The sequence below is a fragment of the Cyprinodon tularosa genome, unplaced genomic scaffold (assembly GCF_016077235.1).
Source record: "Cyprinodon tularosa strain WSP-4 unplaced genomic scaffold, ASM1607723v1 ctg312, whole genome shotgun sequence".
NCBI lineage: Eukaryota > Metazoa > Chordata > Actinopteri > Cyprinodontiformes > Cyprinodontidae > Cyprinodon > Cyprinodon tularosa.
In genome coordinates, this window is record NW_024039022.1 from 1 (window position 1) to 18,113 (window position 18,113).

The 18,113-nt window shown below is 39.5% G+C and overlaps 1 protein-coding gene and 1 long non-coding RNA gene across 3 annotated transcripts; one reads left to right on the plus strand and one right to left on the minus strand.

Annotated features, from left to right (window-relative positions):
• Positions 1-2,101: 2,101 nt before the first annotated feature.
• LOC119788247 (transcription activator BRG1) lies at positions 2,102-17,657 on the plus strand. 2 transcript variants are annotated; one of them, XM_038292454.1, is made up of 16 exons: positions 2,102-2,828; positions 2,936-3,049; positions 4,319-4,426; positions 4,569-4,655; positions 4,745-4,791; positions 4,866-5,032; positions 10,001-10,164; positions 10,288-10,539; positions 10,622-10,699; positions 10,779-10,997; positions 11,079-11,341; positions 14,698-14,806; positions 14,882-14,983; positions 15,069-15,201; positions 15,632-15,771; positions 16,893-17,657. In XM_038292454.1, exons 1-16 carry the CDS (start codon positions 2,601-2,603, stop codon positions 16,926-16,928), a joined length of 2,247 nt encoding a protein of 748 aa, XP_038148382.1. In that variant the 5' UTR covers positions 2,102-2,600; the 3' UTR covers positions 16,929-17,657. The 2 variants fall into 2 exon arrangements, with proteins under 2 accessions (XP_038148382.1, XP_038148383.1); XM_038292455.1 differs by having other exon boundaries at positions 10,288-10,515.
• LOC119788248 lies at positions 7,080-9,032 on the minus strand. The gene is made up of 4 exons (XR_005281440.1): positions 8,211-9,032; positions 8,061-8,124; positions 7,471-7,607; positions 7,080-7,173 (listed from the first exon to the last, which is right to left on the minus strand). It is a non-coding gene; the product is annotated as an uncharacterized LOC119788248 (long non-coding RNA).
• Positions 17,658-18,113: the final 456 nt, after the last annotated feature.

The following is an 18,113-nucleotide window of genomic DNA, read 5'->3' on the forward strand; positions in this document are numbered from 1 at the left end:
AAACCTCCAGAGATTGCCCTCACACCTACCCAGGAGCAAAAAAGGCTCAATGGACCCTACCTCATCAATTTTTTCCCCCTCTCGTGAGTTAATCCTTGCTTCCATGATGAGATAAAAATAAATGTCCGTCTTTGAAACCATGTGGTTGTTATTTTGGTTCACATGAAAACTGAGGTGAATCTGTTTGGCAGAACGTTGTCTAACTGGTTTATGAGTTTGATAAGTGGGCCCCATCGGTTGTTAAAGTGTCCTACAAGTGAGTTTTCACCCGCAGACACCTTCAGCATGTATGTAGTTTTTGCTTTTTTTTAAAGGATAAAAAAAAATATTTTTTTTTGTGTTTTAGGGATCTCCCGCTGCTAGAAGAGCTTTGTCCCCCAGCTGCGCAGCGGCAAATTTAATGTTTTACTCACTACTTACGATACATCATCAAGGACAAACAAGTGCGGGCCCAAGGTGAGTACAGGTGCTGGTCATAAAATTAGAATATCATGAAAAAGTAGATTGATTTCAGTAATTCCATTTAAAAAGTGAAACTTGTATATTATATTCATACATTACATACAAACTCATATATTTCAGATGTTTATTTTGTTTAATTTTGATGATTACAAATGACAACAAATGAAAATCTCAAATTCATCATATCAGAAAATTAGAATATTGTGAAAAGGTTCAAAATTGATGGCCCCTGGTGCCACACTCTAATCAGCTAATTAACTCAAACCACCTGCAAAAGCCTTTAAATGGTCTTTCAGTCTAGTTCTATAGGCTACACAATCATGGGGAAGACTGCTGACTTGACAGTTGTCCAAAAGACGACCATCGACACCTTGCACAAGGAGGGCAAGACACAAAAGGTCATCGCTAAAGAGGCTGGCTGTTCACAGAGCTCAGTGTCCAAGCACATTAATAGAGAGGCGAAGGGAAGGAAAAGATGTGGTCGAAAAAAGTGTACAAGCAAGAGAGATAACCGCACCCTGGAGAGGATTGTGAAACAAAACCCATTCAAAAATGTGGGGGAGATTCACAAAGAGTGGACTGCAGCTGGAGTGAGTGCTTCAAGAACCACCACACACAGACGTATGAAAGACATGGGTTTCTGCTGTCGCATTCCTTGTGTCAAGCCACTCTTGAACCACAGACAGCGTCAGAAGCGTCTTGCCTGGGCTAAAGAGAAACAGGACTGGACTGCTGGTGAGTGGTCCAAAGTCATGTTCTCTGATGAAAGTAAATTTTGCATTTCCTTTGGAAATCAAGGTCCCAGAGTCTGGAGGAAAAGAAGAGAGGCACTTCATCCACGTTGCTTGAAGTCCAGTGTAAAGTTTCCACAGTCAGTGATGGTTTGGGGTGCCATGTCATCTGCTGGTGTTGGTCCATTGTGTTTTCTGAGGTCCAGGGTCAACGCAGCCACATACCAGGAAGTTTTAGAGCACTTCATGCTTCCTGCAGCTGACCAACTTTTTGGAGATGCAGATTTCATTTTCCAACAGGACTTGGCACCTGCACACAGTGCCAAAGCTACCAGTACCTGGTTGAAGGACCATGGTATCCCTGTTCTTAATTGGCCAGCAAACTCTCCTGACCTTAACCCCATAGAAAATCTATGGGGTATTGTGAAGAAGAAGATGCAATACACCAGACCCAACAATTCAGAAGAGCTAAAAGCCACTATTAGAGCAACCTGGGCTATCATAACACCTGAGCAGTGCCACAGACTGATCGACTCCATGCCACGCCGCATTGCTGCAGTAATACAGGCCAAAGGAGGCCCAACTAAATACTGAGTGCTGTACATGCTCATACTTTTCATGTTCATACTTTTCAGTTGGCCAACATTTCTATAAATCCTTTGTTTTTATTGGTCTTCAGTAATATTCTAATTTTCTGATATGATGAATTTGAGATTTTCATTTGTTGTCATTTGTAATCATCAAAATTAAACAAAATAAACATCTGAAATATATGAGTTTGTATGTAATGTATGAATATAATATACAAGTTTCACTTTTTAAATGGAATTACTGAAATCAATCTACTTTTTCATGATATTCTAATTTTATGACCAGCACCTGTAGAGGACAGAAAGACAGACACAAGACACAATCCAACTCAAGCTGACATAATGAGTTCCACCATCGAATGTTAATACGCTGCACGCAGCTTTTTATACCCTGTTTTATTATATTTTGACGCTATTGTTTGCTGTGTTTCCATTTGTTAGATTTTAAATCCCCCAAATCATCTGTAAGCTGTTGAGTTTGGCCAGTCTGACCCCCCGCCTCTGCTGCGTCTCAGTTCTCTCTCCTAGGTTCAGCAACACATTGACATGGCCTCTCCCCATTGTCCTCTGTGGCCATCATGCTGCCATGCATTCATGTTGTCTTATAGGGTTCCAGAACGGGCTGACAGGTGGGTTAGGTGAGGGTTCTGGTTCAGGACTCAGGATGCTCAAGGACAAAGTGGACAAGAAATCGTCCTCTAAAGCAGTTCCTAATTTCAGATGTGTTTGATTACAAGCGCAGAGGGTTAGGTCTGCGAAGCTGTAGCGTGAGTAAAATGGGTTTTCTTGTTGTGTCGTCCAGATCCGTTGGAAATACATGATTGTGGATGAAGGCCACCGGATGAAGAACCACCACTGCAAGCTGACCCAGGTCCTAAACACCCACTACCTCGCTCCAAGGCGAGTGTTGCTGACCGGGACGCCACTGCAGAACAAGCTGCCTGAGCTGTGGGCACTCCTCAACTTCCTGCTGCCCACCATTTTCAAAAGCTGCAGCACATTTGAGCAGTGGTTCAATGCTCCATTTGCAATGACAGGAGAGAAGGTGGGCATTACCTGCTGATGTATCCTGGATTTAGACAGCTTGTGGTTTTGTTTTTAGTTAGACGTTAAAACAAGGTGTCGTTTTGGTCAAACACTCTCCCTTTCTAGGTGGATCTCAATGAAGAGGAGACCATCTTGATCATCCGTCGCCTGCATAAAGTTCTACGTCCTTTCCTGTTACGAAGATTAAAGAAGGAAGTGGAGGCTCAGCTTCCTGAGAAGGCACGAGTTTCTTCTCTCAGCACATTAAAAAACTCCAGATACAAACTACTTTTCGCCACAATAAAAGCCTCCCTTATTGTTACCTTTACTGATAAAAATATGCAACACAGATCCTTCAATTATCATATAAGAGGATTTATTAATCAGTGATAAAAATAAGGTTGCACTGATCAATCGGTGCTGTGAGATCTGTTGAGAATAAGATACCCGTATCTATCTCCGTATCTCTTAATCTTCTAATCTATTCATTTATACTTGAGAGCACTACCCCATGTGCAGTTAAAACACGTTTGGGTTGTTATGTGTAATATATTTGATTGGAACATTGAAATTATAAATCAATATCAATTCAACTCAGAATCAATCAGCAGATCTAGTCTTTAAAGATCAGAGATCGACCAGAAAACTACGATCCTTGCTTTGCTAGAAAAATATGAACTCAGGAAATTGTTGTTTTATTCAAAGTAATGGAGGCACGTCACCAGGGACAAATGTTTTCTCTTGAGATTTACATATTTGCATATTTCCTAGAAAGGGTAAACATACTATTAGGAAATATCTGCTGTCCTGAAGCTGCAGTCAGGGATAGGATAATAAAGTTGAGAACGACTGAATCTTTGACAAACGAGGCTAGTTGTTTTTCATATAGTTAGGTACGCTGGAAGACCTGTCATGCTTTGGACCATTTTGGTAGTGAAAACCGCCCATGTTTAATCATTTATTTCAAGACTTGCCTGCCATAACCCATCATCAGCAGGGGTTCTTATAGGCCAGGCATCCCCAAAGTCTGTCCTCGAGGGCCGCTGTCCTGCAGGTTTTAGAGGTTTCCCTGCTCCAGCACAGCTGATTTACAGTGATAGTTGATAAACAGGCTTTTGCTGAACTACAACCATCAGAATCAGCTGTGCTAAAGCAGAGAAACCTCTAAAACCTGCAGGACAGCGGCCCTCGAGGACCGACTTTGGGGATGCCTGTTATAGGCCATATATTGTAGATCTATTCACGTCCGATAATAGAACCCCTTCTTTAAACTCTGCTCAAGATTTATGGTCATTATTGACAGTCAAGTCACCCAGGGAATACTATCATGTTTTACCTTCATTACTTTTAACTGCGTGTTAAAAACCATCCGCTGTAAATTTAAACAGTAAGTTAATTCTTGATCAAAACTCCTAATCTGCATCGTGACATCTGATTGATAAATCCTGAGTATTTATTTAGCATTTTATTGATCAGAAAGACTTAAAGAGCTTTTTCTCCTCCCATCAGGTGGAATATGTCATCAAGTGTGACATGTCGGCTCTCCAGAGGGTCCTGTACCGGCACATGCAGGCCAAAGGAGTCCTGCTCACTGATGGATCAGAAAAGGATAAGAAGGTGAAGGCTTAGAAACCTTTCTTACAGTGACTCAAGGTCTTGTTCTTCTAGATAGTTTGAACCTCGGTATGCAGTAAGATGGAACAATCACGCTCTGTACTCATGAAATGTTCTTTATCTTTATCTTATGTCTCTCGGACAGGGAAAAGGAGGCACAAAGACTCTGATGAACACAATCATGCAGCTGAGAAAGATTTGTAACCATCCATATATGTTCCAGCAGATTGAGGTGCATGCCTCGGCCTTTAACAATGAAGGATGTCAATCAAAAGATCAACATCGGGATGAATGACAGAAAATGTTTGTTTGTGTTTTTAGGAATCTTTCTCAGAACATTTAGGATTCTCTGGTGGGATAGTCCAGGGGTAAGGAAGCTCTTATATCTTAGTTTGCATAAGACATCAGCTCTTTCCGTTCTAACTCTCTTCCTGTTTGTTAGTCCTGACCTTTATCGAGCTTCAGGAAAGTTTGAGGTGCTGGATCGGATCCTACCGAAGCTGAGGGCCACAAACCATAAAGTGCTGCTCTTCTGTCAGATGACCTCCCTCATGACCATCATGGAGGACTACTTTGCCTACCGCAGCTTCAAATACCTGCGTCTGGATGGTAAGACGTCTTTTCCGATGTCTTTATAAGCACAGAGGGAACTTTGAAAGGACTCCTTTAAAATACAATATTCTGTCGAAACAAAACATCCTGAAACGTTACACCATGAAAGCTTTAAATCTAGCTAATTTTAAAGTGTTTTCGATTTTATGAACTAAGTAGTTACTCTAAGCAACATATTCTAAAACTTCCACTGGGCTGAAAACGTACAAAAGACTTTGACCATCTGGTTAGAGAATAATGTTACTAACTATGGGAATTTACCTGCTATATTTCTCACTATTAAAAAGGAAGTCATGGAGGTCATACGTTCTGAATGTTTCCATATTCTTCCTTTTTGATAATATTTTAGGGATTTTAATCTGCAGAGCGACATAAAGTTGTGTTGCTCTGCTGGTGGTGGTTTACACTAAGTTAAGTTAAAGTTAACTTTTGAAACCACCACCTCCAGAAGTCACCTAATTCTTAAAGTAATAGCGTAATGCCTGCAAAAATATATACTTTTACAAGGAGTTTAAATGTGTTGTAATTCTTACATTTACTTGAGTAAAAGTTAAGGCTACACGTTCCACCATAAGTAACTCGAGCCAAACAGAGATAAGGAAAGAAAATACAAAAGATGGATATTGGAAGTGGAAATGTCTTACCCTGTCCTAACAGATGTATAATTGTCACTGCAAGGACTGATTTCATAACTTTTTTGTTAAGAAAATGGATTTCGAAATAATGGTTTCTTCTGCAGGAATTTGTATTTTTGTCATATTGCTATTTGTACCTTTCCTATTTATTTTAGTCTTAAAAACACCAGGACTCTCACATAATGTCTGTCTAACTGCAGAATTTCTAAATATATATTTAAGATGTTATCATAGAACAATTACTCAATATCTGAGTGGCCTCTTTACTAAATATCTTTGTACTTTTATTGAGTAAAAAAAATGCTGAAGTAGTGCAACTCTTACTTAGGTTTAATGTTTTTGTACTTTACCCACCTCTGATCGAAGCTGGTCTCCGAAGGCCCCAGAGGTTTGTTAGAGAACATTATGACACAAAAACGTCATGAAGACCAAAAAACACTGGAAATTGCCCGGGTGAGCGTTTTAGAGAAATTTGAAACATGGTTTGGTCAGTGGAACAGAAAGGTTACCCTGCTGAAAAATAAATGTGCTAAGTGTACTAAAATTTAGCATACTTTTGTGTACTTGAAGGCACACTAATCATTACTATACTTTAAGTGTGTTTATGATTAGTTAACTTGAAGGATGCTATTTTGGAACAACTAATTTTGTACTAAATATATTTTAATTGTAATTAAATTGTGGACAAGCTCAACTTGAAGTGTATTTAGTGTACTTTGATGTGCTAAAGTGGAACAACTTAAAGTATATTTTGTATACTTTAAGTATATGAGTTTATATGTACTAATATATGCTTAATTAGTCAAATTAAAGTGCACTATGGTTGTATTATAACTACATTAAAAATGATTTGTTAGTGTCTTAAAAATATATAAGCTTTATACTTTTAATATACTCTTACTGTGGTAATAATATGCTTAATTATACTGTTGGCTTATTCCAATTACTAAAAAAGCATACTTTGCAGTTAATAGTAAATATACTTTATCATTACATTGCTATACTACTTTCTACCTTGCACATTCTTGCAAATGTATTAACAGTATACTAAATGCTGAAAGACTTGTGGATATACTTCCGTGCAGATGAAAAAATATACTTTAATGTATTTGAAACATGTCCAAATTATAGTACATTACAAATAATATAACTTGTACTATCTCAGAATGTATAAACATTTACATATCGACGTTAACCATTTTCATTATAAAACTTACAACACATTTTCAAATATTGGTACTTTAGTACACTTTGTAGAAATATGTCAATTTCAGGCAGCAGACCTAAACATTACAAATAAACTTTAAAGAACGCAGAGGAATACTGAACAATGAAAAACAACATTCCTTATTATTGCACCCCTAAACCCTCCCACCATACAAAAACACGCCCACCACACATTATTTTCCTTTTTTTGGCTGAACTGCTCATTGTTACATTTTCGTCTGATGGCCGTGCGCACATCAGAGACACTTGTCTACGGAAACTCCAGAAGAACAGCGTCTGTTAACCAAACAGAGAGATACTGTAAATTCATAGTATTTTTGAGCAGTACATCAGAAAAGTCTGACAAATTGTATCAGTATGATATACCAGGGTCCATAAGTGCACCAGAAAAAAAAATTGTCCATTTCAGTTGAATTTAAATAAATCTGATGCATCAAGTGGTTTTATCAGATCTGATCAAAAAAATTAAACAAAGTAACAACAAAAATTGTCAGAGATCTCAGAAAAGAAAAAAATTATGAATCCGCAGAAAGAAAGGGAAGAAAAATCCTTAAGTTTCCTTGTTTTTCCTACCACCCTCCAGGGAACCGGATGGCATTCACATTGGGAACATTCTGCATCAACATCTCTGGTGGAGTCTAGTCCAGTCCATACAATGAACTGCTCAGCTGTAACAGCAGATTCTGCAACTATGTAAAAAAAAAAACAGCCTGCACACAAATGTGCAGAGCAATTACTTCAATTGGAAAATAAATCATGTAATCACCATAATATAAATTGGTTTTTACCACATTTATACAGACAAAAATATAAAGTAAAATTATCAATTTACATGTGGTTCACTGTCTAAGAAATCATTATGGTCAGTAGTCAATACTTGTATCTGGAAAAAACAATCCAGGACACCTATGAAGGGTTAATTTTACGTTAACCCCTTGTGGGGGTTTTACAGCAACATCACACAAGATGTAGCTAGCTTGAAAGTGCATTTTCTTTTTTAGAAGAGCACATGGGGGGTGTGTTAGCCTCCTTCTCACTGTGCTAATGCATTCAATAAATCAAAAGAGCTAGTAAAATTACATATATTACAAAACATTATATCCTGACTGGTTTTACATCTCAAAAAATATATATATTTCATTCACAGGTTCATGTGAACTCACCAGGATATTCTTCAACACAATAATACAGCAAATCTTCCTGCTCAACCGATTACATCTCCTGTTTCTACAATACAAATATAATAATCAAAATCGCGTTTTATACAGATATCTTAAGATTTCAAAACCAAATGGGAATGTTTTGAAAGTTACCTCTCTCCATGCAGACCAAGGCCTTAAAAGAAAAGCACGCTAGCTCTGAGCAGGGAGGAGCCGTGACTAACTGCTGTGCAGGTGTGGTGCATTCAAAGTCTATGGGAATTCTGATATCAGTACTGAACCAAAAACTCCCCAAGACTAAAATTCTTGGGGAGCTACTACTTTACAGACATCAAGGCCAAACAACCTCCACATATCACTCCTATATGCATGAAGTGCTGTCAGCGACTTTTAAATATGTGCACTCACCAATTGGTCTTGTTTGCAGTAGCCCTGCTTTGATCCATTAAACAATACTAATGAAATGTTCTTTTTTGAACACTTGAGACAATTGTAATGTGTTAAGTTTATTTCTTTTGCATTTGGCCAGTATTAACTTTTCTGTTGCAATGTGGGTTATGCTATTTGTTAGATCATAATGTAGCACTGCACCAGCTTTAAACCACTTGCTTTTCAGCAGAACACACATTTTTGTGCACCTGTACTTTTGAAGTGAACATTTAGTGTTTTGTTCAATGTGGTTTTGTGTGTAAGATGTATTGTATCATATTTCTTTTTCAAAACTTATTAAACATTACATAACAACTGCAATAATTGCTATCTGTGTACTTTACACACAGCACAAAATTGCATAATAGGGTTTAAGTGCATTTTTGTAGTTATACTATTGAACACTTTCCAAAAGAATTACCTGAAGTACAAGCGTATATAACTTCACTTCATAATTAGATTCAAATGTAACTTAAAATGCACTCAAACTTAATATTACAGTGTCGATATTAAAATGTGTACTTTTAAAATATGCTTTCAATGTACGTTACAATGACAACTTTGAGCATACAATTTAAAATATAGCAAAAATATATGTAAAAACAAATTTAAAATAAGTACACTTTAGAAATTACACATAACTTTCACTTAAAGTATACTTTTTTAATAATATATTTCTATAAAGTGTAACATAGTGTAATTATGTTAAAGTGTGTTAAAAGTATTAGCATGAAAGCGTAATGTTAGTATACTTTTTATATATTTACAAAAAGTACAATTTGTCTAAGTACATTTTCAGTAAACTATAGGAAATATGAATATACTTGAAATACAATAAAGCACATTTTTTTTTTACCAGGGTAGGTCAGAGAACAGAAAGTCTTTCACAGCTCTACCTCATGTGACCTGCCAACAGTTGATCCTTTTGCTGTATGGAGAAACTAACATTACACACAAGCCTGAAAAAACTACCTCTTCACTTACACATGGTGGTGGCAGAATCATGCTGTGGAAATACCTATTTTCGGCTGTGATTGGGAAGCTGAACTGGATGGGAAGAAGGATGGAAATAAATACAGGGCGGTTATGTCCCAGAAAGGATGACTAGTGTATATCAAAGGGCCTAGTCAAAGTTCTGAAACAAAACCAGCTGAGGATCTCTGCTCATTCTTGAACATTGATGTTCACTGGAGCTCTGTGTCCAATCTGAGTTTAGTTTTTTCATGGAATGAGCAATTGTCTTCAAATCTGCTAGTGCAGAAAGATGGTTACATACAGTTTTCTCATAGATGATTAGTTCTTATTGCTAAAAAAAAAAAAGAAAACATGTATCATTTTCCTTCCTCCTCTTTTTGGGATTGTTTGTGTTTGCTTTGCATATAAATCCTAATGAAAGACCTGAAAGTTTTTGGTTGTAATGTGAAAAAACAGGAGAAATTTCAGAGGTTTTGAAGGTTTTACCTTTAACAATTTTATGTTCTTGCCCCTACTGCCTTTTCCTCTCCTCACACCAGGCACCACAAAGGCTGAAGATAGAGGAATGCTTCTGAAGACGTTCAATGACCCAGAGTCGGAGTATTTTATTTTCCTCTTGAGCACAAGAGCTGGAGGCCTCGGCCTCAACCTGCAGTCTGCAGACACCGTTATTATATTTGACTCTGACTGGAACCCTCATCAGGTTCGTTACTCTCTCACATATAATTAAAAAAATATTGCATTATGTTTTCATTTTACTTTTAGAACTAAGTTTTTGATTTGTGCAGGAAAATGACAAATTAGAAAACAAACTGTTTTTCTGTAGGACTTGCAGGCTCAGGACAGAGCCCACCGTATCGGCCAGCAGAACGAGGTACGAGTGCTGCGCCTCTGCACCGTCAACAGCGTGGAGGAGAAAATCCTGGCTGCGGCCAAGTACAAATTGAATGTGGACCAGAAGGTCATCCAGGCAGGCATGTTCGATCAGAAGTCTTCCAGCCATGAGCGCCGGGCCTTCCTGCAGGCCATCCTGGAGCACGAGGAGCAAGACGAGGTCTGGGGTCAAGAGCTCGTGAATGTGTGTGCCTGCACCGGCTGGATTTACATTGCACCCTGTGCTCTTATTGCTCTGCTCGCCAATGTGTGTCTGCTATTTTCAGGAGGAGGACGAGGTGCCAGACGATGAAACTGTCAACCAAATGATTGCCAGGAGTGAAGAGGAGTTTGAGCAGTTTATGGTCCGTCCCTGAAACCAAAATTAGAACTTAGAACCTTTTTGCTCTGTGGTTTCTCTTAACAGACCTTTCATTCTCCCAGCGTATGGACCTGGACAGGCGCCGTGAGGAGGCTCGCAATCCTCGGCGGAAACCTCGTTTGATGGAGGAGGACGAGCTGCCCACCTGGATCATGAAGGATGATGCTGAAGTTGAGCGTCTGACCTGTGAGGAAGAGGAGGAAAAAATGTTTGGGCGAGGTTCCCGACAGCGTAAGGAAGTAGACTACAGCGATTCACTGACAGAGAAACAGTGGCTAAAGGTGACTACCTGAAAAAATTAAATCAAAGTTTCCAGAGAATTTATATTCCAGAGGTTCTAATGAGCTTTTGTTTATGTTAAGGCAATTGAGGAGGGGACACTCGAGGAAATGGAGGAAGAGGTGCGTCACAAAAAGACAACCCGGAAGAGGAAGAGGGATCGTGATCTGGATCTTCCAGGTCCGTCTTCTTCCTCTGGCAGCCGCGGACGGGGGGACAGGGATGATGATGGGAAGAGGCAGAGGAAGAGGGGAAGACCGCCTGCTGAGAAACTCTCCCCCAATCCTCCCGGTCTGACAAAGAAGATGAGGAAAATCGTGGATGCTGTCATCAAATACAAAGACAGGTGAGAGAAATTACCTCAGAGAGAGGTACAAACAGTAGAAGAATAGTTTTAGAGGAATTATTTGGGATATTACATCTTTACTAGAATCTATTCCTCAATATCATATTTAGAGGAAAATCTTCTTGCAAGGACCATTGAACTTTAAATAGTTAGGACTCCATCTATTTCTTTAAAAGTGTCAGTCTTGAGTCTTTTGTTTCATCAAATGACAATAGCATTTATACTAATTTCAGTTAAATAAATAAACATGTCCCAAAATAGACACCCCTCAACTTCTACTTCTTAAACCCCTTGACATCCGAATTTATATCCATCCATCCATTATCTGACACACTTGTCCCAAATGGTGTCGCGAGGGGTGCTGGTGCCTATCTCCAGCCGTCAATGGGCGAGAGGCGGGGTACACCCTTGACAGGTCGCCAGTCCATCGCATGGCAACACAGAGACACACAGGACAAACAACCCTTCACTCACACACTCACACCTAAGGAGAATTTAGAGAAGCCAATTAATCTAACAGTCATGTTTTTGGACTGTGGAAGGAAGCCGGAGTACCCGGAGAGAACCCACGCATGCTCAGTGAGAACATGCAAACTCCATGCAGAAAGATGCGCTGTGACCACTTTTCAAGTTTGGGGGTCACTGCCCCGATGGACCCAATGACCACAGGTACCGCTGATGCCTTGACCTTCCAGGTTTTCTCCAGCTCTTCTCTGAGCCCCTGGTACTTCTATAGTTTTTCATGTCCTTTTTTCCTGATGTTGCATTCACTTGGTATTGCAATGTCAACCACAACGGCTTTCCTTTGCTTTTTGTCCACCACCACAATGTCCGGTTGGTTTGCCATTACCATTCGGTTCGTCTGTATCTGGAAGTCCCACAGGATCTTGGCTCGGTCATTCTCTACCACCTTTGGAGGTGTTTCTCACTTTGACCTTGAGGTTTCCAGCCCATACTCTGCACAGATGTTCCTGTATATTATTCCAGCTACTTGGTTATGGCGCTCCATGTAAGCTTTCCCTGCCAGCATCTTACACCATGCAGTTATGTGCTGGATTGTCTCAGGGGCCTCTTTGCACAGGCTGCACCTGGGGTCTTGTCTGGTGTGGTAGATCTGGGCTTCTATTGCTCTTGTGCTAAGGACCTGCTCCTGTGCAGCCATGATGAGTGCCTCTGTGCTGTCCTTCAGTCTGGCTTTGTCTAGCCATTGGTAGGATTTCTTAGTTTCTTAGACTTAGTATCTCTATTTAGTATCTCTATTTAGTATCTGCAATTGAGGCCAGAAAATCTTTTAACAAAAGGAAATCTAATGTGCAGATTGTCTCTAGCTTAACATTGCAGTAGACCTTTTGCTTTAACTGACAGAAAGGTGACAGAAAAGGCTGATGTGGGGCGGGCCCTCTAGCTGGCCCTATGGGGTAAATCTGAAATCTGATTGGTTGAAGAAAACGTTCCTCACCAATATTGTTAAGTTAAGATCAGCCACCACTGCTGATTCTGATGGCCTTGACCGATCTGATTGACATAGCAACGCAATAAGGCTGAAATCTGATTTAATCAGTGTAGAATGAATGCTCATTTTACAGATACAAACTGTTTACCTGGGTAGTAGATCAACTTTGTACACGCTAAGGGTTTTTACATTTAGCGGATCATTATTTCCAACCTAAAAAAAAAAAATCTTAAAAGAAAGGACATTCACTTTTGGTGTCATCTGAGTAAATTCAAAGAAATGATTCCACAAAAGAGCTGAAAAAGCTCTGAAACCTAAATAAGAGCCCTGAGGTACCCCATTTTTTATCTGAAAATCAGTAAGCTGTTTTTGAAAGCAAAAGTCAATCTCTTTTGTTTTGTTGTACCTGTTTTCCAAATTACCTGTAATATATTTAGGTATGCATATAGACAGTGATGGGACTAACGGCGTTGAAAGTAACGGCGTTACTAACGCCGTTACCTTCTTTTAGTAACGAGTAATATAACTAATTACTTTGACTGTAACTATAACGCAGTTACCATTGCAGACACCCCGTTACTGCGCGTTATTCAGGTCGCACAATGAACCTTTTTTCATGATAGAACTCGTGCGCAGCTGCGTGAAGCTGACACCCCACCCACGCCAAAAAACTCTGCAAATAGACTGAATGGTTAGTGCAACGTTAGTGCAGATTTGTGCAGAAAAAAATATTGTTTGTGCTACTTTTGTTTAAGAGATATTAAAGATTATTTTTTAGGTCATCCAGAGGTGCGCGCCTTGTCATGAGAGAGGGGAGGATGAGAATGGCTGATGTATAGTGAGATTCCGTCTGTCAGTTGGGTAGGTGGGTGTTTCTGCTGGTGGGTGTTAACGTACAGCACACACAGAGAGATGGAGAGTGAGGAGGACTCCAGCAGCAAAACAGCTTTTTCCTGATGGAAATACCGGTGTTACGTCGAGCTGCGTTTCCCCATCAGATACGGTTTCCTCTGCATCTCCGCACAGCGCAGGCGGCACGAGTCACCGCGCAAGCGACAGGAAACGCGCATGCTCGCTAAAGGCGCGCACCAGTCGCCCTGTGCTCGCGCCACAGGAGAACTATGGAGAGCGTGAACGATCAAATGAAAGGGATGGATGGATGGATGGATGGATGGATGGATGGATGGATGGATGGATGGATGGATGGATGGATGGATGGATGGATGGATGGATGGATGGATGGATGGATGGATGGATGGATGGATGGATACTCTGCCTTTTCAACCTACTGTATTTTTTATTTTAAACATTATTTGATGGCCTTTGTGGCAGGGATGGAGATCCATATTTTATGTCACACACAGAGTATACATCTAGATAGATAGATGATAGATAGATGTTGCAGTATCTATAACAACCCAAACACACAGGATTTCAGAATTAGACATCCCCAGTTATCAATTTCATATACTCACCAGATCTGAATGCCCTGTTAAAAAACTTCACATGGCGTTCCCCCCTGTCATTTACATTGAGTTGCAATAAATGCTAAACTCTCTGCAGGTTCTTGTCTTTGTCGTCCGCTCTATTCAGCTGGCTTTGAAACACACCGCGAGAAGGTGGGGGCCGGGTGGTGAGGGTTACGGGGGCGAGAAACGCAATAGTTACTTTTACTAGTAACTAGTTACTTTTATTGTGGAGTAACTCAGTTAGTAACTCAGTTACTTTTTGGGAGAAGTAACTAGTAACTATAACTAATTACTTTTTCAAAGTAACGTGCCCAACACTGCATATAGAGATGATTCCTCAGCTTGAATATAATTTACACTTTCCAGAAATGCAAATAAGACCAATAGGGGACCAGAGCTGGTTAGTTTCTCACTGACGGTGTAATGTCCTGCAGCACCAGCGGGCGTCAGCTGAGTGAGGTCTTCATTCAGCTGCCGTCGCGAAAGGAACTGCCTGAGTACTATGAGCTAATCCGCAAGCCAGTGGACTTCAGGAAGATCAAGGTTGGATCATTTTTGAGTGTGAGATCAATGATTATTCCCTTCATTACGATTAATGTGATGTGTTTTTTCCTGCAGGAGAGGATTCGAAGTCATCGCTACCGCAGTCTGGGTGACCTGGAGAGAGATGTCATGCTGCTTTTCCAGAACGCTCAGACCTTCAACCTAGAGGGTTCCCTGGTAAGTCCCCCTGGGATCTTTGTTCCTGACGGGACCACATCATCATTCAAGGTGCGAAGATGACGACGTGCTTGTTTTCTGGCAGATATATGAAGACTCCATTGTGCTGCAGTCCGTGTTCACCAGTTTGAGGCAGAAGATTGAGAAGGAGGAGGAGAGCGAAGGAGAGGACAGTGAGGAAGAGGAGGAAGAGCAGGAGGATGGATCAGAGTCAGAATGTGAGCGCTGATGTACAAACAAACAGAAACTCTGTTTATATTTAATGTCTTGTAAAAATTTTTTTATATAACTTAACAGTTTAAACTTATAGTGCAGTGCAAAAGTATTCATAATATTTCAAATGTAAACACATGAAAAACACACTTCAGAGTATTAAAGCAGCACATAGCTATAAAGTAGATCAGATATGATGCATGTTTTTACTTATTTTTTTACACATTAAAGTCTGAAAAGTGTGGCATGGTTTTATGTTCATTGTTAGCCTCACATGAAAACATAGTGGAAGCAATTAGTAAAACAGTCCTGTGGTGTTTAGATTGGTATTAGTTATATGCATTTATTGCTACTAAGGTTCATAATCCATCCTCATATTCCTCCATTTACTGATATTCTAAATTCTTTCTCTGTATTTGTGTGTTTTGTGTATAGCTCGCTCAGTCAAAGTGAAAATCCGCCTGAGTCGGAAGGATAAAGGAGGAGATCGAGGGAAAGGACGCAGCAGGCGGACAGGACGCACCAGGGCCAAACCGGTCGTCAGCGACGACGACTCTGAGGAGGAGCAGGAGGAGGTAACCCTGGGCTGGGTCCAGCTCTCACTTAAGAAAGAAGAAAGAAACTTCATACATTCCTATCAGTGAGAACCTGAAGTATAAAGGGGAATAATAAAGAGAAAAAAAGATCATCAGCATCAACTCGTTACATTGAAGGAAATGCCAAAAAATGTGAATAAACTTCCTATAATTAACAATATAATATTTATACTCGCTAGAGGTACTGTTGGCAATTAGAGAAAAAGGGTTGATGCGCAAAACGAGAGATGGAAACAGTTTAACCGTTCATTTCTGATGTAGAGAACCTTTACCTCACATGACTGATAAGTTGTTTTGTCCTGGATGTTCCTATTATGTCTGTAAACATGACTAGAAGCAACATCGCCATGGATGAAATTTTGATTTCAGAAGTGGGGGGGGGGACGCAACTATGTTTTAATATAACTAATTTCAGCGTGGTTGACCATCCAATCACAGACCCGATTCAGTAGCGCATCAGATGTTTGTAAAGTGAGCTCCTCAGGAGTGACAGCCGATCACACAAGAAAAGACGGAGGGCCAATCAGGAGCTTGTGTGCGGTCTAAACTCAGGGAAGTGTGCTTCAGCTTGAGCTGCAGTTTTCCGCTTGGTCCTAGTGCTTGACGATTGTCTGTTTACTGTAGCGTAACATTGTTTTTTGACAGTAAAACGTCCAGGGGACCAAAATGGATGTTTGAAAAAGTGCAACCCCCTGAAAATTACATCCATGTGCATCGCCATTACTAACTGACATCTTAACATAAGAACAACTTGCCCGATAGCAACCCATTCATTAAAACTTTCCTCCATTACTGACCTGAGGTCATTGCTAAATAACATTCTCTACTCCCTCTTTACTTGCTTGACGACGTAATGTGGACAAGGACATAGGACGCCTTTGCAATGCTTTGTTAATTCGTTCAAAACAAATGGAAACACTGCTCATTTGCATTTCCCTTTTTTTCAAACTTTTAAAAGTTCACTTAAAATTCAAGTTTCAGTTGAATGGATACACAACTATAGAACATATAGAAAATGAAATGTGTTTCTGTTCATATAATGCAACTGTTGGATGGAGAATATAGCAGAGTGTAAAATAATCTGCTTGTCTGTTTTCCAGGAGCGCTCGGCCAGCGGCACCGATGAAGAGGTGTGAACTGTTTACAGGAGTTAAAGAGAAGGAGGCACAAAAAGGGAGATTCCAACAAGTCAAATAGCGCATATAATCATCGAAACAAACAAGCCACACTCAGCTCCATCCAACCTCAGTCAAACAACACGGACCTAAAATAGGAAGGAGACAGAAAAGGTTCAAGGTTCATATATGAGCTGTATTGTATACATCCCCATTTACTGGCTGGCCTGGTAAAGATGTGTAAACAGGCTGAAAGTAAATCTGTTGCAGCAGAATCTGTCACAAATATCCAATTATTTAATTTTAAAGCATTAATTACATTTTTTTAAATCCACCTTAAAGAAGAATACTGAACAATTATTTATTCTCTTTAAGTGGCACAGTTATTGACACCTCTGATAAATCCTGAATAATAATAAATAAGATATTTCCTCGTCTTCCTGCTTTAAGGCAGAGGTCTGCAACCTGCAGCTCCAAAGCTTCGAGTGGCTCTTACGAAGATCTAGAATGGCTCTAAATAAGAACCTTCAAATATATAAAGAATTAATGCAGCATAATACAACACCAGTCTTAAGATATATATATAATTTCTTTTTTTAATATTTGATTGCATTTTCACAACAGAATGATATTAAAATAAGTAAAATATATGTTTTAAGATCTACTTTTCTCATTGTTAGCTTGGATTTGTTTGTTTTTTTACATAAAAAATATCCTATATAAGAAAATCCATGCTTCATCTTCATGAATTGTTTTTCCTCATTTAGAGGCTAAAAATACAAATAAATGTATTAAAATGGTAACAGATTCCCTGTAATAGATATTCAACAAAAATAAGTTTTATATTTTGAAAGGTTTTATATAAAATTTGCATTTCTAAATGACTTTTACTCAGCCGGACTCAGAGTAAAATGGGTCTTTGGATTTTAAAGGTTGCAGACCCCTGCTCTGGGGTATGATGATAATAATAAGACTTAACAGGCCTATTTTGCTAAATGGGAAAGATAATAGAACAAGTTCAAGTAAGGCCAATTGTCTTGATGTTTTTGATTAATGAAATAGTTACCAAAAAATGATTTCTCCTCTAACTCTGTTTTCTTCTACATTTCGAGTGGAGTGAAGAAGCTTTAAACAGTGTAGAGTGCAGTGTGTTTATGTTGCTTCCAGATGAATAATCGTCCAACCACAGGTTGGAAAACTGCAGCA

Bases quoted from the DNA above. Each gene is read 5' to 3' on its own strand.
- LOC119788247 (XM_038292454.1), top strand. From the start codon at position 2,601: ATGATTGTGGATGAAGGCCACCGGATGAAGAACCACCACTGCAAGCTG. The intron at 4,792-4,865 runs GTAAGGAAGCTC...CCTGTTTGTTAG, and splicing joins TCTGGTGGGATAGTCCAGGG to TCCTGACCTTTATCGAGCTT. The intron at 11,342-14,697 runs GTGAGAGAAATT...AATGTCCTGCAG, and splicing joins GTCATCAAATACAAAGACAG to CACCAGCGGGCGTCAGCTGA.